The 22,883-nt window shown below is 45.3% G+C and overlaps 1 protein-coding gene across 1 annotated transcript; it reads right to left on the reverse strand.

Annotated features, from left to right (window-relative positions):
* Positions 1–14,935: 14,935 nt before the first annotated feature.
* On the reverse strand, positions 14,936–21,945 carry LOC129844115 (agouti-related protein-like). Its single transcript, XM_055912507.1, has 4 exons — positions 21,569–21,945; positions 19,312–19,974; positions 19,013–19,119; positions 14,936–15,984 (listed from the first exon to the last, which is right to left on the reverse strand). Exons 2-4 carry the CDS (start codon positions 19,448–19,450, stop codon positions 15,793–15,795), a joined length of 438 nt encoding a protein of 145 aa, XP_055768482.1. The 5' UTR covers positions 19,451–19,974; positions 21,569–21,945; the 3' UTR covers positions 14,936–15,792.
* Between the last annotated feature and the right edge of the window lie 938 nt (positions 21,946–22,883).

The raw sequence follows: 22,883 nt of genomic DNA on the forward strand, positions 1-22,883 counted from the left end.
GCTAACCCACTGTTCTTAGACCAGTTAACCCACTGTTCCTAGACCAGTTAACCCACTGTTCTTAGACCAGTTAACCCACTGTTCCTAGACCAGTTAACCCACTGTTCCTAGACCAGTTAACCCACTGTTCCTAGACCAGTTAACCCACTGTTCCTAGACCAGTTAACCCACTGTTCCTAGACCAGTTAACCCACTGTTCCTAGACTAGTTAACCCACTGTTCCTAGACCAGTTAACCCACTGTTCCTAGACCAGTTAACCCACTGTTCCTAGGCTCTCATTGAAAATAAGAATTTGTTCTTAACTGACTTGCCTAGTAAAATAAACTATGTTGGCATAAATGTTAAACCATGGCTGCTATGTAATTCACTTCCTCCTTCATATTGAATAGAGAATCTAAAACGGAAATCAACTTCCTGTGTTTTGTTCCTCTTTGATGCTATCTAGATTTGTTAAAGGTCCAATGCAGCTGTTATTATACCAGTATCAAATCATTTCTGGGTCACATTTAAGTAACTTAATGTAATAGATTTCCGTTTGGAAAAAATTGCCAAAAAATGGCTTTTTAGCAAAAAACGAAACATTTCTCAAACAATAATTTTTCTAGGACCGACTGGGAGTAATCTGAGTGGGGAGGGGAAAAGTGAAAACTAGCTGTTATTGGCAGAGAGGTTTGGAACTCTTTATTATTGGTCTAATAACCGTTTTACCGCAAGGTGATGTCATCATGGAAAGGCGGAAACTCCCGCCCATACAAACCCGCCGATTAGAAAGTCCTGAGTAGATTGTATTTTCAACCAGCAACTATCAGGAAATAACATTGATAAACAAATGTCACACTTGTACAGTTAGTTTCATCAGCTGTTGTACCGTGTTAGTTTCATCAGCTGTTGTACCGTTAGTTTCATCAGCTGTTGTACAGTGTTAGTTTCATCAGCTGTTGTACCGTTAGTTTCATCAGCTGTTGTACCGTGTTAGTTTCATCAGCTGTTGTACAGTTAGTTTCATCAGCTGTTGTACCGTTAGTTTCATCAGCTGTTGTACAGTTAGTTTCATCAGCTGTTGTACAGTGTTAGTTTCATCAGCTGTTGTACCGTTAGTTTCATCAGCTGTTGTACCGTGTTAGTTTCATCAGCTGTTGTACAGTGTTAGTTTCATCAGCTGTTGTACCGTTAGTTTCATCAGCTGTTGTACCGTGTTAGTTTCATCAGCTGTTGTACCGTGTTAGTTTCATCAGCTGTTGTACCGTGTTAGTTTCATCAGCTGTTGTACCGTTAGTTTCATCAGCTGTTGTACCGTTAGTTTCATCAGCTGTTGTACAGTGTTAGTTTCATCAGCTGTTGTACAGTTAGTTTCATCAGCTGTTGTACAGTGTTAGTTTCATCAGCTGTTGTACAGTTAGTTTCATCAGCTGTTGTACAGTGTTAGTTTCATCAGCTGTTGTACAGTTAGTTTCATCAGCTGTTGTACAGTGTTAGTTTCATCAGCTGTTGTACAGTTAGTTTCATCAGCTGTTGTACAGTTAGTTTCATCAGCTGTTGTACAGTTAGTTTCATCAGCTGTTGTACAGTTAGTTTCATCAGCTGTTGTACAGTGTTAGTTTCATCAGCTGTTGTACAGTTAGTTTCATCAGCTGTTGTACAGTTAGTTTCATCAGCTGTTGTACAGTTAGTTTCATCAGCTGTTGTACAGTTAGTTTCATCAGCTGTTGTACAGTTAGTTTCATCAGCTGTTGTACCGTGTTAGTTTCATCAGCTGTTGTACCGTGTTAGTTTCATCAGCTGTTGTACAGTTAGTTTCATCAGCTGTTGTACAGTTAGTTTCATCAGCTGTTGTACAGTTAGTTTCATCAGCTGTTGTACAGTTAGTTTCATCAGCTGTTGTACAGTTAGTTTCATCAGCTGTTGTACAGTTAGTTTCATCAGCTGTTGTACCGTGTTAGTTTCATCAGCTGTTGTACCGTGTTATTTTCATCAGCTGTTGTACAGTTAGTTTCATCAGCTGTTGTACAGTTAGTTTCATCAGCTGTTGTACAGTTAGTTTCATCAGCTGTTAGCTGTCATGCTCCTACACCTGCATTGCTTGCTGTTTGGGGTTTTAGGCTGGGGGTTTCTGTACAGCAGTTTGAGACATCAGCTGATGTAAGAAGGGCTATATAAATACATTTGATTTGATTTGATTTATACAGTGTTAGTTTCATCAGCTGTTGTACAGTGTGATATAAAACACAGGAATAACAGAATGTTGACTGAATTGGGCCTTTATACCTTTGAACTATTTTTTTTGAAGCCTATAAAATGTCACCTATAGTTAAGAGTTAGACCAACTTTTCTTCACAAAACCTCTTCAGGGTGAAATAATGACCTCATCCGGCCTCAAAGATCCCACAGACGGATAAAGGAACAGACACAAATCGTCCCTCTCAACCTCCGAAGACTGTTGGATCAGTGTTCCACCACTGATTCTCAGCATTTACTTATTTATTTTATTTTTTATTTAACTAGGTGAGTCAGTTAAGAACAAATAGTTATTTACAAATATAGGACAAAACGCACATAACGACAAGAGAGATACCATAACACTACACAAAGAGAGAGCTAAGATGACAACACAGCCTGGCAGCAACACATGACAACAACATGGTAGCAACACAACATGACAACAACATGGTAGTAACACAACATGACAACAACATGGTAGCAACACAACATGACAACAACATGGTAGAAACAAAACATGACAACAACATGGTAGCAACACAACATGACAACAACATGGTAGCAACACAACATGACAACAACATGGTAGAAACACAACATGACAACAACATGGTAGCAACACAATATGACAACAACATGGTAGAAACACAACATGACAACAACATGGTAGCAACACAATATGACAACAACATGGTAGAAACACAACATGACAACAACATGGTAGCAACACAACATGACAACAACATGGTAGCAACACAATATGACAACAACATGGTAGCAACACAACATGACAACAACATGGTAGCAACACAGGATGACAACAACATGGTAGCAACACAACATGACAACAACATGGTAGCAACACAACATGACAACAACATGGTAGCAACACAACATGACAACAACATGGTAGCAACACAACATGACAACAACATGGTAGAAACACAACATGACAACAACATGGTAGCAACACAATATGACAACAACATGGTAGCAACACAATATGACAACAACATGGTAGCAACACAACATGGTAGCAGCACAACATGACAACAACATGGTAGCAACACAACATGACAACAACATGGCAGCAACACAACATGACAACAACATGGTAGCAACACAACATGACAGCAACATGGTAGAAACACAACATGACAACAACATGGTAGCAACACAACATGACAACATGACAACAACATGGTAGAAACACAACATGACAGCAACATGGTAGCAGCACAACATGACAACAACATGGTAGCAACACAACATGACAACAACATGGTAGAAACACAACATGACAACAACATGGTAGCAACACAACATGACAACAACATGGTTTGCGTTGTCAACCAAACAAAATTCAATATTACTTCAGTAATATAGTAAATCGCCTTAAATTTAAAGCCCAATCTGACAAACGAATTGAACAGTATTTTTTTTAAACCTTAAAATGAGTTGCACGTCCCGTCACACATTTTGAGGTTAGCCTACCGTAACTATAACAGTCCTGTTAGAAAGTATGTGTGTTCAAGGTAGCAGGAGATCATCACAACTGACTACAATCGTCTGTGCAGAATTACATTTAAAAAACAGCATTGATCAAATTCCTATGTACTTTTGAATGTAATCTCAACTGCAATCCAGGTCATTAGGTTGTGCTATTAGACCAAGCACAACGTTAACACATTCAATCTGTTGTATATAAACACTAAAATATCTGACATTGTGTTCCCATGGCAACGTTGTTCTGTTTTTAAATGGTTGAAAGGGCAGTGTTAACACATTGGGAATTCAACAAACTTCTGGCTGTTTTTTGTTGTTGTTGTTGAGTGTGTGAATAAAAGGTTGAAATCTCATTGATCAATAGACTCTGAAGGGTTAAAACAACTAAGACTTCTGATGGTCAATGAGTTTTAACAAGTTCCCCTCTAGAGCATCATGAATATGTTGTGGCGTTTAAGGAACATTAACTCTCCAAATCAGATAGGATATTCTCCTCGGCCACGAGCGTTCCAGCGCTCCTAACAGACCATGACAAAGGTCTTCTGTTGTTGTTCTGCAGCCTTGTCCTGACTGAGGACTAGCAGAGACAGACAGGTATGACTGAGGACTAGCAGAGACAGACAAGTATGACTGAGGACTAGCAGAGACAGACAGGTATGACTGAGGACTAGCAGAGACAGACAGTATGACTGAGGACTAGCAGAGACAGACAGGTATGACTGAGGACTAGCAGATACAGACAGGTATGACTGAGGACTAGCAGAGACAGACAGGTATGACTGAGGACTAGCAGAGACAGACAGGTATGACTGAGGACTAGCAGAGACAGACTGGTATGACTGAGGACTAGCAGAGACAGACAGGTATGACTGAGGACTAGCAGAGACAGACAGGTATGACTGAGGACTAGCAGATACAGACAGGTATGACTGAGGACTAGCAGAGACAGACAGGTATGACTGAGGACTAGCAGAGACAGACAGGTATGACTGAGGACTAGCAGAGACAGACAGATATGACTGAGGACTAGCAGAGGCAGACAGGTATGACTGAGGACTAGCAGAGACAGACAGGTATGACTGAGGACTAGCAGAGACAGACAGGTATGACTGAGGACTAGGGGAGACTGACAGTAAGACTGAGGACTAGCAGAAACAGACATGCATGACTGAGGACTATCAGAGACAGACAGGTATGACTGAGGACTAGCAGAGACAGACAGTATGACTGAGGACTAGCAGAGACAGACAGTATGCTGACCCAGAGCCAGTTGCTGACCCAGAGCAGGGACCATGGACAGGGACTCTGTTGTCCAGGTTCAGGGGGAAGATGGGCAGGGACTCTGTTGTCCAGGTTCAGGGGGAAGATGGGGAGGGACTCTGCTGTCCAGGTTCAGGGGGAAGATGGGCAGGGACTCTGTTGTCCAGGTTCAGGGGGAAGATGGACAGGGACTCTGTTGTCCAGGTTCAGGGGGAAGATGGGCAGGGACTCTGCTGTCCAGGTTCAGGGGGAAGATGGACAGGGACTCTGTTGTCCTAGCTTCAGGGGGAAGATGGGCAGGGACTCTGTTGTCCAGGTTCAGGGGGAAGATGGGCAGGGACTCTGTTGTCCAGGTTCAGGGGGAAGATGGACAGGGACTCTGCTGTCCAGGTTCAGGGGGAAGATGGACAGGGACTCTGTTGTCCATGTTCAGGGGGAAGATGGACAGGGACTCTGCTGTCCAGGTTCAGGGGGAAGATGGGCAGGGACTCTGTTGTCCAGGTTCAGGGGGAAGATGGGCAGGGAGTCTGTTGTCCAGGTTCAGGGGGAAGATGGACAGGGACTCTGCTGTCCAGGTTCAGGGGGAAGATGGGCAGGGACTCTGCTGTCCAGGTTCAGGGGGAAGATGGGCAGGGAGTCTGTTGTCCAGGTTCAGGGGGAAGATGGACAGGGACTCTGTTGTCCAAGTTCAGGGGGAAGATGGACAGGGACTCTGTTGTCCAGGTTCAGGGGGAAGATGGGCAGGGACTCTGTTGTCCAGGTTCAGGGGGAAGATGGGCAGGGACTCTGCTGTCCTAGCTTCAGGGGGGGGAGATGGACAGGGACTCTGCTGTCCAGGTTCAGGGGGAAGATGGGCAGGGACTCTGCTGTCCAGGTTCAGGGGGAAGATGGACAGGGACTCTGTTGTCCAGGTTCAGGGGGAAGATGGACAGGGACTCTGTTGTCCAGGTTCAGGGGGAAGATGGGCAGGGACTCTGTTGTCCAGGTTCAGGGGGAAGATGGACAGGGACTCTGTTGTCCAGGTTCAGGGGGAAGATGGACAGGGACTCTGTTGTCCAGGTTCAGGGGGAAGATGGGCAGGGACTCTGTTGTCCAGGTTCAGGGGGAAGATGGTTCCACCATCGGGGTTCCAGGACAGAGAAGTGCCCTGATAGGGCTGAGCGGGAGCTGATCCCCCATAAGTTTGGGAGGACCAAGAGACCAGAGCTGGCAGAATGGAGTACTCTGGTTGGGGTGTAGGGTTTGCGCATAGCCTGGAACTGGGGAAAGGGCAGTTTCTCTCGCTGTTTCGTAGGTAAGTACCGTGTGTGGTCTTGTAGTGGATGCGAGCTTCGACTGGAAGCCAGTGGAGTGTGCGGAGGAGATTCGTCAAGCCCCTGTGCGTCCTGATCAAAAGTAGGGCACTATAAATAAATAGGGTGCTGTTTGGGATGTAGACTCTTACTGGCCGTGAGATGTATCACAGCGGTCTAAGCTACTGCATCTCAGTGCTAGAGGCGTCACTACAGACCCTGGTTCTATCCCGGGCTGCATCTCAGTGCTAGAGGTGTTACTACAGACCCTGGTTCCATTCCGGGCTGTATCCCAACCAACTGTGATCGGGAGTCCCATAGGTCTGGCCGTGGTAGGCCGTCATTGTAAAATAAGAATTTGTTCTAAACTGACTTGCCTAGTTAAATAAAAAATTAAAAAACTGAAGCCAAACATTGTCTTCCCATAAACCACCTGGATTCTAATACTATCTAAATAATCTGTGCTTGATTGAGCTTGTCAGGCTTAACGGACATCAGAATAGTTACAAAAAAAAGGCAAAGCCCTGTCCAATTAACACTACATGCCGGCTAGATGAAACGCTCAAAGGTATTTGACAGATATCAAATCATGTTTGAACCCAGGTTCTATTGAGAAGAAGATGTTTGATGTGTTTATTAGTGGTGTAGTGAGGCTGTCAGCTGGTGGCCTACAAAGCCCAGGGAGACACCAAGCATAAAGACTGCCTTGTTGACTCACCACATCAGACCTTGGTGTCATGTGAAGAGAACCAGTAGGGATAGGCTAGGGAAATACCCAGAGTCATTGTCTCAGGGTGAGAATACCGAGAGTGGCTGTGTCAGGGTGTTAGAGAATACCCAGAGTGGCTGTCTCAGGGTGTTTGAGAATACTCAGAGTGGTTGTCTCAGGGTGTTAGAGAATACCCAGAGTGGTTGTCACAGGATGTTAGAGAATACCCAGAGTGGTTGTCTCAGGGTGTTAGAGAATACCCAGAGTGGTTGTCTCAGGGTGTTAGAGAATACCCAGAGTGGTTGTCACAGGATGTTAGAGAATACCCAGAGTGGTTGTCTCAGGGTGTTAGAGAATACCCAGAGTGGTTGTCTCAGGGTGTTAGAGAATACCCAGAGTGGTTGTCTCAGGCTGTTAGAGAATACCCAGAGTGGTTGTCTCAGGGTGTTAGAGAATACCCAGAGTGGTTGTCTCAGGGTGTTAGAGAATACCCAGAGTGGTTGTCTCAGGGTGTTAGAGAATACCCAGAGTGGCTGTCTCAGGGTGGTAGAGAATACCCAGAGTGGTTGTCTCAGGGTGTTAGAGAATACCCAGAGTGGTTGTCTCAGGGTGTTAGAGAATACCCAGAGTGGTTGTCTCAGGGTGTTAGAGAATACCCAGAGTAGTTGTCTCAGGTTGGTAGAGAATACCCAGAGTGGCTGTCTCAGGGTGGTAGAGAATACCCAGAGTGGTTGTCTCAGGGTGTTAGAGAATACCCAGAGTGGTTGTCTCAGGGTGTTAGAGAATACCCAGAGTGGTTGTCTCAGGGTGTTAGAGAATACCCAGAGTGGTTGTCTCAGGTTGGTAGAGAATACCCAGAGTGGTTGTCTCAGGGTGTTAGAGAATACCCAGAGTGGTTGTCTCAGGGTGTTAGAGAATACCCAGAGTGGTTGTCTCAGGGTGTTAGAGAATACCCAGAGTGGTTGTCTCAGGGTGTTAGATAATACCCAGAGTGGTTGTCTCAGGGTGTTAGAGAATACCCAGAGTGGTTGTCTCAGGCTGTTAGAGAATACCCAGAGTGGTTGTCTCAGGGTGTTAGAGAATACCCAGAGTGGTTGTCTCAGGGTGTTAGAGAATACCCAGAGTGGTCGTCTCAGGGTGTTAGAGAATACCCAGAGTGGCTGTCTCAGGGTGGTAGAGAATACCCAGAGTGGTTGTCTCAGGGTGTTAGAGAATACCCAGAGTGGTTGTCTCAGGGTGTTAGAGAATACCCAGAGTGGTTGTCTCAGGGTGTTAGAGAATACCCAGAGTGGTTGTCTCAGGTTGGTAGAGAATACCCAGAGTGGTTGTCTCAGGGTGTTAGAGAATACCCAGAGTGGTTGTCTCAGGGTGATAGAGAATACCCAGAGTGGTTGTCTCAGGTTGGTAGAGAATACCCAGAGTGGTTGTCTCAGGTTGGTAGAGAATACCCAGAGTCATTGTCTCAGGTTGGTAGAGAATACCCAGAGTGGTTGTCTCAGGGTGGTAGAGAATACACAGAGTGGTTGTCTCAGGGTGATAGAGAATACCCAGAGTGGTTGTCTCAGGGTGTTAGAGAATACCCAGAGTGGTTGTCTCAGGGTGGTAGAGAATACCCAGAGTCATTGCCTGAAGGTGTTTGAGAATACCCAGAGTGGTAGTGTTGACCATTGGAGGGCAGTAGTGTTGACCTTTATGGGGCAGTAGTGTTGACCATTAGAAGGCAGTAGTGTTGACTATTGGAGGGCAGTAGTGTTGACCATTAGAAGGCAGTAGTGTTGACCATTGGAGGGGAGTAGTGTTGACCTTTAAGGGACAGTAGTGTTGACCTTTAAGGGGCAGTAGTGTTGACCTTTAAGGGGCAGTAGTGTTGACCTTTAAGGGGCAGTAGTGTTGACCATTAGAAGGCAGTAGCGTTGACCATTAGAAGGCAGTAGTGTTGACCTTTAAGGGGCAGTAGTGTTGACCATTAGAAGGCAGTAGTGTTGACCATTAGAAGGCAGTAGTGTTGACCTTTAAGGGGCAGTAGTGTTGACCATTAGAAGGCAGTAGTGTTGACCATTAGAAGGCAGTAGTGTTGACCTTTAAGGGGCAGTAGTGTTGACCATTAGAAGGCAGTAGTGTTGACCTTTAAGGGGCAGTAGTGTTGACCATTAGAAGGCAGTAGTGTTGACCTATAAGGGGCAGTAGTGTTGACCATTGGAGGGCAGTAGCGTTGACCTTTAAGGGACAGTAGTGTTAAACTTTAAGGGGCAGTAGTGTTGATCTTTAAGGGGCAGTAGTGTTGACCATTAGAAGGCAGTAGTGTTGACTATTGAAGGGCAGTAATGTTGACCATTAGAAGGCAGTAGTGTTGACTATTAGAGGGCAGTAGTGTTGACCTTTACAGAGCAGTAGTGTTGACCTTTAAGGGGCAGTAGTGTTGACCTTTAAGGGGCAGTAGTGTTGACCTTTAAAAGGCAGTAGTGTTGACCTTTAAGGGGCAGTAGTGTTGACCATTAGAAGGCAGTAGTGTTGACTATTGGAGGGCAGTAGTGTTGACCATTAGAAGGCAGTAGTGTTGACCATTGGAGGGCAGTAGTGTTGACCTTTAAGGGACAGTAGTGTTGACCTTGAAGGGGCAGTAGTGTTGACCTTTAAGGGGCAGTAGTGTTGACCTTTAAGGGGCAGTAGTGTTGACCTTTAAGGGGCAGTAGTGTTGACCTTTAAAGGGGCAGTAGTGTTGACCTTTAAGGGTCAGTAGTGTTGACCTTTACAGCGCAGTAGTGTTGACATTTAAGGGGCAGTAGCGTTGACCTTTACAGAGCAGTAGTGTTGACCTTTAAGGGGCAGTGTTGTTGACCTTTGAAAGGCAGTAGTGTTGACCTTTAGAGGGCAGTAGTGTTGACCTTTAGAGGTCAGTAGTGTTGACCATTAGAAGGCAGTAGTGTTGACCATTAGAGGGCAGTAGTGTTGACCCTTGGAGGGCAGTAGTGTTGACCATTGGAGGGCAGTAGTGTTGACCTTTAAGGGGCAGTAGTGTTGACCTTTAAGGGGCAGTAGCGTTGACCTTTACAGAGCAGTAGTGTTGACCTTTAAGGGGCAGTAGTCTTGACCATTAAAAAGCATTAGTGTTGACCATTAAGGGCAGTAGTGTTGACCTTTAAGGGGCAGTAGTGTTGACCTTAAGAAGGCAGTAGTGTTGACCCTTAAGGGGCAGTAGTGTTGACCTTTAAGGGGCAGTAGTGTTGACCTTTAGAGGGCAGTAGTGTTGACCATTAGAAGGCAGTAGTGTTGACCATTAGAGGGCAGTAGTGTTGACCCTTGGAGGGCAGTAGTGTTGACCATTGGAGGGCAGTAGTGTTGACCTTTAAAGGGCAGTAGTGTTGACCTTTAAGGGGCAGTAGTGTTGACCTATAAGGGGCAGTAGCGTTGACCTTTAAGGGGCAGTAGTGTTGACCTTTAAGGGGCAGTAGTGTTGACCATTAGAAGGCAATAGTGTTGACCTTTACAGAGCAGTAGTGTTGACCTTTAAGGGGCAGTAGTGTTGACCTTTAGGGGGCAGTAGCGTTGACCTTTACAGAGCAGTAGTGTTGACCTTTAAGGGGCAGTAGTGTTGACCTTTAAGGGGCAGTAGTGTTGACCTTAAGAAGGCAGTAGTGTTGACCCTTAAGGGGCAGTAGTGTTGACCTTTAAGGGGCAGTAGTGTTGACCTTTAGAGGGCAGTAGTGTTGACCATTAGAGGGCAGTAGTGTTGACCCTTGGAGGGCAGTAGTGTTGACCATTGGAGGGCAGTAGTGTTGACCTTTAAGGGGCAGTAGTGTTGACCATTAGAAGGCAGTAGTGTTGACCTTTAAGGGGCAGTAGTGTTGACCTATAAGGGGCAGTAGCGTTGACCTTTAAGGGGCAGTAGTGTTGACCTTTAAGGGGCAGTAGTGTTGACTATTAGAAGGCAGTAGTGTTGACCTTTAAGGGGCAGTAGTGTTGACCTTTAAGGGGCAGTAGCGTTGACCTTTAAGGGGCAGTAGTGTTGAACTTTAAGGGGCAGTAGTGTTGACCTATAAGGGGCAGTAGCGTTGACCTTTAAGGGCAGTAGTGTTGACCTTTAGAGGGCAGTAGTGTTGACCATTAGAAGGCAGTAGTGTTGACCTTTAAGGGGCAGTAGTGTTGACCTTTAAGCGGCAGTAGCGTTGACCTTTAAGGGGCAGTTGTGTCGACCTTTAAGGGGCAGTAGTGTTGAACTTTAAGGGGCAGTAGTGTTGACCTTTAAGGGGCAGTAGTGTTGACCTTTAAAGGGCAGTAGTGTTGAACTTTAAGGGGCAGTAGTGTTGACCTTTAAGGGGCAGTAGTGTTGACCTATAAGGGGCAGTAGTGTTGACCATTAAGGGCAGTAGTGTTGACCATTAGAAGGCAGTAGTGTTGACCATTAGAGGGCAGTAGTGTTGACCTTTAAGGGGCAGTAGTGTTGACCATTAGAATGCAGTAGTGTTGACCTTTAAGGGGCAGTAGTGTTGACCATTAGAGGGCAGTAGTGTTGACCTTTAAAAGGCAGTAGTGTTGACCGTATGGCTCCTATCCAGACTAGTGCATTAGGCTGCCACCGAGTATGTGATGTAATGCATCATCACAGTGTGAGTGTGTTTATGAATGTCAAAGGAGTGGAGATATCACCTAGAGGCTGCCATTTAATGGAGATATCACCTAGAGGCTGCCACTTAGTGGAGATATCACCTAGAGGCTGCCATTTAGTGGAGATATCACCTAGAGGCTGCCATTTAGTGGAGATATCACCTAGAGGCTGCCATTTAGTGGAGATATCACCTAGAGGCTGCCATTTAATGGAGGTATCACCTAGAGTCTGCCATTTAGTGGAGGTATCACCTAGAGGCTACCATTTAGTGGAGGTATCACCTAGAGGCTGCCATTTAATGGAGATATCACCTAGAGGCTGCCAATTAGTGGAGATATCACCTAGAGGCTGCCATTTAGTGGAGATATCACCTAGAGGCTGCCATTTATTGGAGATATCACCTAGAGGCTGCCATTTAGTGGAGATATCACCTAGAGGCTGCCACTTAGTGGAGATATCACCTAGAGGCTGCCACTTAGTGGAGATATCACCTAGAGGCTGCCACTTAGTGGAGATATCACCTAGAGGCTGCCATTTAGTGGAGATATCACCTAGAGGCTGCCATTTAGTGGAGATATCACCTAGAGGCTACCATTTAGTGGAGATATCACCTAGAGGCTGCCATTTAGTGGAGATATCACCTAGAGGCTACCACTTAGTGGAGATATCACCTAGAGGCTGCCACTTAGTGGAGATATCACCTAGAGGCTGCCATTTAGTGGAGATATCACCTAGAGGCTACCATTTAGTGGAGATATCACCTAGAGGCTACCATTTAGTGGAGGTATCACCTAGAGGCTGCCATTTAGTGGAGGTATCACCTAGAGGCTACCATTTAGTGGAGATATCACCTAGAGGCTGCCATTTAGTGGAGATATCACCTAGTATATGATGTAATATATCATCACAGTGTGTTTATGAATGCCAAAGGAGGTATCACCTAGTATATGATGTAATGTATCACCTAGTATATGATGTAATGTATCACCTAGTATATGATGTAATGTATCACCTAGTATATGATGTAATGTATCACCTAGTATATGATGTAATGTATCACCTAGTATATGATGTAATGTATCACCTAGTATATGATGTAATGTATCACCTAGTATGTGATGTAATATATCATCACAGTGTGTTTATGAATGCCAAAGGAGGTATCACCTAGTATATGATGTAATGTATCGCCTAGAATATGATGTAATGTATCACCTAGTATATGATGTAATGTATCACCTAGTATATGATGTAATGTATCACCTAGTATATGATGTAATGTATCACCTAGTATATGATGTAATGTATCACCTAGTATATGATGTAATGTATCACCTAGTATATGATGTAATGTATCACCTAGTATATGATGTAATGTATCACCTAGTATATGATGTAATGTATCACCTAGTATATGATGTAATGTATCACCTAGTATATGATGTAATATATCACCTAGTATATGATGTAATATATCACCTAGTATATGATGTAATGTATCACCTAGAATATGATGTAATGTATCACCTAGTATATGATGTAATGTATCACCTAATATATGATGTAATGTATCACCTAGTATATGATGTAATGTATCGCCTAGAATATGATGTAATGCATCGCCTAGTATATGATGTAATGTATCACCTAGTATTTGATGTAATGTATCATTGTCATTTGAAATGTCAGTTCGGAGACCATTTTTGCTTTTCTATGGCACAAGATAATATTTTTTTATTTCATTTTTTATTCATAAGATACAATAAATTACTATTTGCACTGATTTCATAACTTACCTAGAGAGAGTGGTTTGACTTTCAAAATAATGGCTGACATTTGAAGACATTTTTTTTTAATATAAAGGTTTTTCCCTATTATGGAATTTCCATGAAAAAAAAATGTATTGTCAACTACGGGTATTTAAGAATATATACACTGCTCAAAAAAATTAAGGGAACACTTAAACAACACAATGTAACTCCAAGTCAATCACACTTCTGTGAAATCAAACTGTCCACTTAGGAAGCAACACTGATTGACAATACATTTCACATGCTGTTGTGCAAATGGAATAGACAAAAGGTGGAAATTATAGGCAATTAGCAAGACACCCCCCAAAACAGGAGTGATTCTGCAGGTGGTGACCACAGACCACTTCTCAGTTCCTATGCTTCCTGGCTGATGTTTTGGTCACTTTTGAATGCTGGCGGTGCTCTCACTCTAGTGGTAGCATGAGACGGAGTCTACAACCCACACAAGTGGCTCAGGTAGTGCAGTTCATCCAGGATGGCACATCAATGCAAACTGTGGCAAAAAGGTTTGCTGTGTCTGTCAGCGTAGTGTCCAGAGCATGCAGGCGCTACCAGGAGACAGGCCAGTACATCAGGAGACGTGGAGGAGGCCGTAGGAGGGCAACAACCCAGCAGCAGGACCGCTACCTCCGCCTTTGTGCAAGGAGGTGCACTGCCAGAGCCCTGCAAAATGACCTCCAGCAGGCCACAAATGTGCATGTGTCAGCATATGGTCTCACAAGGGGTCTGAGGATCTCATCTCGGTACCTAATGGCAGTCAGGCTACCTCTGGCGAGCACATGGAGGGCTGTGCGGCCCCACAAAGAAATGCCACCCCACACCATGACTGACCCATCGCCAAACCGGTCATGCTGGAGGATGTTGCAGGCAGCAGAACGTTCTCCACGGCGTCTCCAGACTCTGTCACGTCTGTCACATGTGCTCATGTGCTCAGTGTGAACCTGCTTTCATCTGTGAACAGCACAGGGCGCCAGTGGCGAATTTGCCAATCTTGGTGTTCTCTGGCAAATGCGAAACGTCCTGCACGGTGTTGGGCTGTAAGCACAACCCCCACCCGTGGACGTCGGGCCCACCCCCATGGAGTCTGTTTCTGACCGTTTGAACAGACACATGCACATTTGTGACCTGCTGGAGGTCATTTTGCAGGGCTCTGGCAGTGCACCTCCTTGCACTAAGGCCGAGGTAGCGGTCCTGCTGCTGGGTTGTTGCCCTCCTACGGCCTCCTCCACGTCTCCTGATGTACTGGCCTGTCTCCTGGTAGCGCCTGCATGCTCTGGACACTACGCTGACAGACACAGCAAACCTTTTTGCCACAGTTCGCATTGATGTGCCATCCTGGATGAGCTGCACTACCTGAGCCACTTGTGTGGGTTGTAGACTCCGTCTCATGCTACCACTAGAGTGAGAGCACCGCCAGCATTCAAAAGTGACCAAAACATCAGCCAGGAAGCATAGGAACTGAGAAGTTGTCTGTGGTCACCACCTGCAGAATCACTCCTGTTTTGGGGGGTGTCTTGCTAACTGCCTATAATTTCCACCTTTTGTCTATTCCATTCGCACAACAGCATGTGAAATTTATTGTCAATCAGTGTTGCTTCCTAAGTGGACAGTTTGATTTCACAGAGGTGTGATTGACTTGGAGTTACATTGTGTTGTTTAAGTGTTCCCTTTATTTTTTTGAGCAGTGTATATAATTCATTATGCGAGTTTTACATACTGAAGTCTTAACCACGTAGCAGAAACTGTTAAACTCTGCTACACAATTGGACTACTGTTAAGACTCTGGGCACATGATTAACATACAGATCCTGATTCACTATTTAAAGTCAATAAACAAAACTTAAAATTACTCAACTTTTGATTTGAGTAATGTAAGTATTTTACTTACTGGTCTCTTTAAAGAAATATGTTGACAGTTTTTTTTTTAGATTAAATAATTTACAACTAAAAAAATGTTTTAAATTCTAAACCAATTTTTTTTGACAATTATATTGCCTTTTTAGAGATTGATTTGTCTTTTGACTTTCATTGAACGATAAATGTACACCGAACGTAACATCCATCTAAACTATCGGGGGAAAAAATAACAAAAAAAACACAACCAGAGATAACATCAAGAAGAAAATCCAACGTAGCGAGTATCCAATAGTCCCACCTCATGGATGCATTGTGGGATGTATAGAGTCTGTGTTTGTCGTAAAATCAGGCCTTGCAGATATGGATGAGATACTGACTGTAGACTGGCAGAGAAGGGGGCCCAACGTGAGAGGAGGGGCCGTAGAGGGGTGTTAGGGACGCCGGTGAGCGCCGGCGCAGGCCGTCGGGGCCGTAGAGGGGTGTTAGGGACGCCGGTGAGGGCCGGAGCAAGCCGTCGGGGCCGTAGAGGGGTGTTAGGGACGCCGGTGAGCGCCGGCGCAGGCCGTCCGACGGCAGTAGCAGATTGACCCGAACATTCGGGGGTAACGGGTATCACAGGGGTCGCAGCAAGGCAGCGTGTTACCCAGACAGGACTGCTGGTGGGGGATACAGCGACGGGGAGAACGCATCGCTCTGCTCTGCAGCTGCACCGTCTCAGCAACATCCTGGTAGATGAACAGACAAGACAGGACTGATGTTATACAGTGGAGGAGGAGAACGCATGGCTCTGCTCTGCAGCTACACAGCCTCAATCTCAGCCTGGTGGAACGTAAGAAACAGTCTGTTAGCCTGGTCCGAACCAGAACGAGCCAGAGGGCAGGAGCCTCTGTTTCTATAGCGTGAGGCAGCTATAGAAACAGCCAGTTAGCCTGGTCCGAACCAGAACGAGCCAGAGGGCAGGAGCCTCTGTTTCTATAGCGTGAGGCAGCTATAGAAACAGCCAGTTAGCCTGGTCCGAACCAGAAGGATCCAGAGGGCAGGAGCCTCTGTTTCTATAGCGTGAGGCAGCTATAGAAACAGCCAGTTAGCCTGGTCCGAACCAGAAGGAGCCAGAGGGCAGGAGCCTCTGTTTCTATAGCGTGAGGCAACTATAGAAACAGCCAGTTAGCCTGGTCCGAACCAGAAGGATCCAGAGGGCAGGAGCCTCTGTTTCTATAGCGTGAGGCAGCTATAGAAACAGCCAGTTAGCCTGGTCCGAACCAGAAGGATCCAGAGGGCAGGAGCCTCTGTTTCTATAGCGTGAGGCAGCTTGATGTTACTTTGATGTATAAGTACAGGCCCTGGACAGAATGCTAGACAGTAGACACCACACATACAGACAGACAGATGGACACACACACACACACACACATGTTTGTTTTACTATTCTTGTGGGGACCAAACAACTGATTCCCATTCAAAATACAATTTTCCCTAACTCTTAACTTAACCCATAACTCCTAACCCTAAACCTTAACCCCTAACTCCTAATTCCTAACCCTAGCCTTACCCCTTAACTCCTAACCCTAATTCTTAACCCCTAACCCCTAATTCCTAACCCTAGCCTTAACCCCTAACTCCTAACCCTAAACCTTAACCCCTAACCCCTAATTCCTAACCCTAGCCTTAACCCCTAACTCCTAACCCTTAACCCCTAACTCCTAACCTTAACCCCTAATGCCTAACCCTAACCTTAACACCTAACTCCTAACCCTAAACTAGCCTTAACCCCTAACTCCTAACCCTAAACTAGCCTTAACCCTTAACTCCTAACCCTAGCCTTAACCCTTAACTCCTAACCCTAGCCTTAACCCTTAACTCCTAACCCTAGCCTTAACCTGTAACTCCTAACCCTAGCCTTAACCCCTAACTCCTAACCCTAAACCTTAACCCCTAACACCTAACCTTAACCCTTAATTCCTAACCCTAACCTTAACACCTAACTCATAACCCTAAACTAGCATTAACCCCTAACTCCTAACCCTAAACCTTAACCCCTAACACCTAACCTTAACCCCTAATTCCTAACCCTAACCTTAACACCTAACTCCTAACCCTAAACTAGCCTTAACCCCTAACTCATAACCCTAAACTAGCCTTAACCCTTAACTCCTAACCCTAGCCTTAACCCTTAACTCCTAACCCTAAACTAGCCTTAACCCTTAACTCCTAACCCTAGCCTTAACCCCTAACTCCTAACCCTAAACCTTAACCCCTAACACCTAACCTTAACCCCTAATTCCTAACCCTAACCTTAACACCTAACTCATAACCCTAAACTAGCCTTAACCCCTAACTCCTAACCCTAAACCTTAACCCCTAACACCTAACCTTAACCCCTAATTCCTAACCCTAACCTTAACACCTAACTCATAACCCTAAACCTAGCCTTAACCCCTAACTCCTAACCCTAGCCTCAACCCCTAACTCCTAACCCTAGCCTTAACCCCTAACTCCTAACCCTAGCCTTAACCCCTTACCCTAGCCTTAACCCCTAACTCCTAACCCTAGCCTTAACCCCTAACTTTTAACCTTAACCCCTAACTCCTAACCCTAACCCTATCTCCTAACCCTTAACCCCTAACCCCTAACTCCTAACTCCTAACCCTAGCCTTAACCCCTAACTCCTAACCCTAAACTTAACCCCTAACTCCTAACCCTAGCCTTAACCCCTAACTCCTAACCCTTAACCCCTAACTCCTAACCCTTAACCCCTAATTCCTAACTCCTAACCCTAACCTTAACCCCTAACTCCTAACCCTAGCCTTAACCCCTAACTCCTAACCCTTAACCCCTAACTCCTAACTCCTAACCCTAGCCTTAACCCCTAACTCCTAACCCTAGCCTTAACCCCTAACTCCTAACCCTTAACCCCTAACTCCTAACTCCTAACCCTAGCCTTAACCCCTAACTCCTAACCCATAACCCCTAACTCCTAACTCCTAACCCTAGCCTTAACCCTTAACTCCTAACCCTTAACTCCTAACCCTAGCCTTAACCCCTAACTCCTAATCCTTAACCCCTAACTCCTAACCCTAGCCTTAACCCCTAACTCCTAACCCCAGCCTTAACCCCTAACACCTAATCCTTAACCCCTAACTCCTAACCCTAGCCTTAACCCCTAACTCCTAACCCCTAACTCCTAACCCTAGCCTTAACCCCTAACTCCTAACCCTTAACCCTTAACACCTAACCCTAGCCTTAACCACTAACTCCTAACCCTAGCCTTAACCCCTAACTCCTAACCCTAGCCTTAACCCCTAACTCCTAACCCTTAACCCCTAACTCTTAACCTTTAACCTAACCTCCTAAGCCTAAAACCCACCGGCGAAGTGTGTGAATGTTCCTTGTTTTACTATCCTTGTGAGGACGTCTGGTCTCCATCAGTCCACAGTAGTAAACCCTAAACACAACGGTGTTCTACAGCGAGTGGACAAAACATGAAGGACACCTTCTTAATATTGAGTCACCCCCCCCTCCCCCTGTCTCCTCCACGTCATCTACACTGGCTGGAGTGACATCGATAAGAGATCATAGCTTTCACCTGGATTCACCTGGATTCACCTGGTCAGTCTGTGTCACAGACAGATGTTTCGTATACTCAGTGTACATCGACTCACATGAAGTTCCAGTCGTAACAGCAGGTTAAAGTGATGTACACATTGGCACGCTGTCATACACAACGAGTAATGATTAAATAGTATATCGATCCACCTCATTGTAGGTTTCCATGTCCATCAGCAGCTCCTCCTCTTCCTCCTCCTCTTCCTCAGACTCTGAGTGGAAACTAACAGGATCCCCTCTAGAGAGAGAGCCTTTACCTGCGGGAGGAACGAAGGTCAATCCATCAATCAATCAGAATGGCATCATTTCCTAGAGGTAGAATGACTTCAATCAAAACGTTAGCTGGCTAACTGAGTGATCCAGCTTTCTGGAATAATCCTCGGGTTCTTTCTCACCTGGACAGTAATCACCGTCTACCTAATTACAGCAAATGCAAATAAATAACGAACCTATATCTGAGAGGAAGGAGTCGCTGGTGTGCCTGAGGCTGGGATGGGAGTCCTCTAGACGAATGTTTCCATGAACCAGTCCTGTAGCCAGCTGGATCAGGCACAGGGTCCAGCAGAATGGGAATACTGAGTTAACCATGCTGATACAACACAACGCTTCACTGCACTGCTGCTTCACCGCACTGCTGCTTCACTGCACTGCTGCTTCACTGACTGCTGCTTCACCGCACTGCTGCTTCACTGACTGCTGCTTCACCGACTGCTGCTTCACCAACTGCTGCTTCACTGCACTGCTGCTTCACTGACTGCTGCTTCACCGAATGCTGCCTCACCGACTGCTGCTTCACTGACTGCTGCTTCAATGACTGCTGCTTCACCGACTGCTGCTTCACCAACTGCTGCTTCACTGCACTGCTGCTTCACTGACTGCTGCTTCACCGAATGCTGCCTCACCGACTGCTGCTTCACTGACTGCTGCTTCAATGACTGCTGCTTCACTGCACTGCTGCTTCACCGACTGCTGCTTCACCAACTGCTGCTTCACCGACTGCTGCTTCACCACACTGCTGCTTCACCGACTGCTGCTTCACCGACTGCTGCTTCACCGACTGCTGCTTCACTGACTGCTGCTTCACCGACTGCTGCTTCACTGACAGAAGAGAGCTGAGGAAGAGGCATACATAGATGGGGGTGATGTCATTACAGTTAAAACACTTTGGTTTAAAAAAGTCCACTCCGTTGGTTTGCCTAAAATCATTGACAAATGACATTCGTTCTAAATGTTTGAGCTATTCTACACAGTCTCTTCTTTTATTTTATTTTCAAAAATTATAAAAACATACTTAAATATCAAATAATTTTGTTATTTATATAACCGCAATACATTGCAAAACAGCCTATTTGATTGTGATTACAAGTGATCTGTAGAGATCTGAGAGAGTTGCAGATATTGTCAGAATTTGTCCTCAAGCATTGTAACCGTTGCAACGTCAGAGAACACACACACACACACACACACACACACACACACACACACACACACACACACACACACACACACACACACACACACACACACACACACACACACACACACACACACACACACACACACACACACACACACACACACACACACACACACACACAGAGAGAGACCACAACAGCAGTTACATTAGACAAAGTGCCCAGTTGTTAGCGCTTGGCTGAATCTCAGAGGAACATACACTATTAGATATTAGACAAGTCACATTTGTTTTGTGTGTGTGTGTGTGCGTGTGTGTGTGTGTGTGTGTGTGTGTGTGTGTGTGTGTGTGTGTGTGTGTGTGTGTGTGTGTGTGTGTGTGTGTGTGTGTGTGTGTGTGTGTGTGTGTGTGTGTGTGTGTGTGTGTGTGTGTGTGTGTGTGAGAAAGAGCGAATAAGAGAGAGTTAGAGTGGCAGAGAGCGACAGAAAGACAGTAAGAGAAAGAGAGACCGAGACACACAGAGAGACCAAGACACACAAAGAGACGAGACACACAGAGAGAACGAGACACACAGAGAGACCGAGACACAGAGATAGAGAGATACACAGAGAGAGACATAGAGAGAGACAGACCTGAGAGAGACCTGAGAGAGATAGAGACCTGAGAGAGATAGAGACCTGAGAGAGATAGAGACCTGAGAGAGATAGAGACCTAAGAGAGATAGAGACCTAAGAGAGATATAGACCTGAGAGAGATAGAGACTTGACAGAGATAGAGACCTGAGAGAGATAGAGACCTGAGAGAGATAGAGACCTGAGAGAGAGAGAGACCTGAGAGAGAGTCCTGAGAGAGATAGAGACCTGAGAGAGAGAGACCTGAGAGATAGAGACCTGAGAGAGATAGAGACCTGAGAGAGATAGAGACCTGAGAAAGATAGAGACCTGAGAGAGATAGAGACAGTTAGAGGCAGAGAGAGAAAGAGATGGAGAGAGAGAGAGACACAGAGAGACAGAGAGAAAGAGAGACAGAGACAGATACAGAGAAAGAGAGACAGAGAGAGAGATAGAGAGACAGATAGAGAGACAGATACAGAGAAAGAGAGACAGAGAGAGAGAGAGAGAGAGAGAGTTAGAGAAAGAGACACAGAGAGACACAGAGGGAGACAGAGAGAGAGATACAGAGAAAGAGAGAGGGAAAGAGACAGAGAGAGAGAGAGAGAGATACCGAGAAAGCGAGACAGAGAGAGAGACAGAGAGAGAGATAGAGAGCAGCTATTGGGTTGTTCTGCTCACCTGTGGCTCCGTGGACTCCTGTGTCTGTGAGTGATCCTCCCATGGTGGGACTAAGAGTCTCTTTATAAAGATGCCCCGAGGAGGGAAGGAGGGATGAGGGAGGAGCTACATGGGGGGAATGAAGAGGAGAAGGAGGGAGGAGGTAAGGAGGGATGAGGGAGGCCAGCCCACAGCAGCAGCTACATAGGGGGGAGGAAGAGGAGGAAGGCTTATAGTCATGGGCCTTTTCTCAACTGCAAAAACCCTGCGTCCTCTCTTCTCTCCTTATCAAACCCCATTAGTGGAGAAGGTGAGAGGGGTGGGAGAATGATATTGATAAAAGCATAGGCGTTGCCTAGCTCTCTTCAGCCCCGGGTTGCTCTAGTCTATCCTAGTGTTAACTAGTCTATCCTAGTGTTAACTAGTCTATCCTAGTGTTGAACATGCTCTAGTCTATCCTAGTATTAAACATGCTCTAGTCTATCCTAGTGTTAAACATGCTCTAGTCTATCCTAGTGTTAACTAGTCTATCCTAGTGTTAACTAGTCTATCCTAGTGTTGAACATGCTCTAGTCTATCCTAGTGTTAAACATGCTCTAGTCTATCCTAGTGTTAAACATGCTCTAGTCTATCCTAGTGTTAAACATGCTCTAGTCTATCCTAGTGTTAAACATGCTCTAGTCTATCCTAGTGTTAACTAGTCTATCCTAGTGTTAACTAGTCTATCCTAGTGTTGAACATGCTCTAGTCTATCCTAGTATTAAACATGCTCTAGTCTATCCTAGTGTTAACTAGTCTGTCCTAGTGTTGAACATGCTCTAGTCTATCCTAGTGTTAAACATGCTCTAGTCTATCCTAGTGTTGAACATGCTCTAGTCTATCCTAGTGTTGAACATGCTCTAGTCTATCCTAGTGTTAACTAGTCTATCCTAGTGTTGAACATGCTCTTGTCTATCCTAGTGTTAACTAGTCTATCCTAGTGTTAAACATGCTCTAGTCTATCCTAGTGTTAAACATGCTCTAGTCTATCCTAGTGTTAACTAGTCTATCCTAGTGTTAAACATGCTCTAGTCTATCCTAGTGTTGAACATGCTCTAGTCTATCCTAGTATTAAACATGCTCTAGTCTATCCTAGTGTTAACTAGTCTATCCTAGTGTTGAACATGCTCTAGTCTATCCTAGTGTTAAACATGCTCTAGTCTATCCTAGTGTTAAACATGCTCTAGTCTATCCTAGTGTTAAACATGCTCTAGTCTCTCCTAGTGTTAAACATGCTCTAGTCTATCCTAGTGTTAACTAGTCTATCCTAGTGTTAACTAGTCTATCCTAGTGTTAA

This window comes from Salvelinus fontinalis, unplaced genomic scaffold (genome assembly GCF_029448725.1).
Source record: "Salvelinus fontinalis isolate EN_2023a unplaced genomic scaffold, ASM2944872v1 scaffold_0174, whole genome shotgun sequence".
Classification (NCBI taxonomy): Eukaryota; Metazoa; Chordata; class Actinopteri; order Salmoniformes; family Salmonidae; genus Salvelinus; species Salvelinus fontinalis.

Excerpts from the sequence above, each read along its gene's own strand:
- LOC129844115 (XM_055912507.1), bottom strand. The coding sequence starts at position 19,450 with ATGGTTAACTCAGTATTCCCATTCTGCTGGACCCTGTGCCTGATCCAG. Across the intron at positions 19,120-19,311 it reads CTCCTTCCTCTCAGATATAG|GTAAAGGCTCTCTCTCTAGA; the intron begins GTTCGTTATTTA and ends TTCCTCCCGCAG. Across the intron at positions 15,985-19,012 it reads ACATGGAAACCTACAATGAG|GATGTTGCTGAGACGGTGCA; the intron begins GTGGATCGATAT and ends TTCATCTACCAG.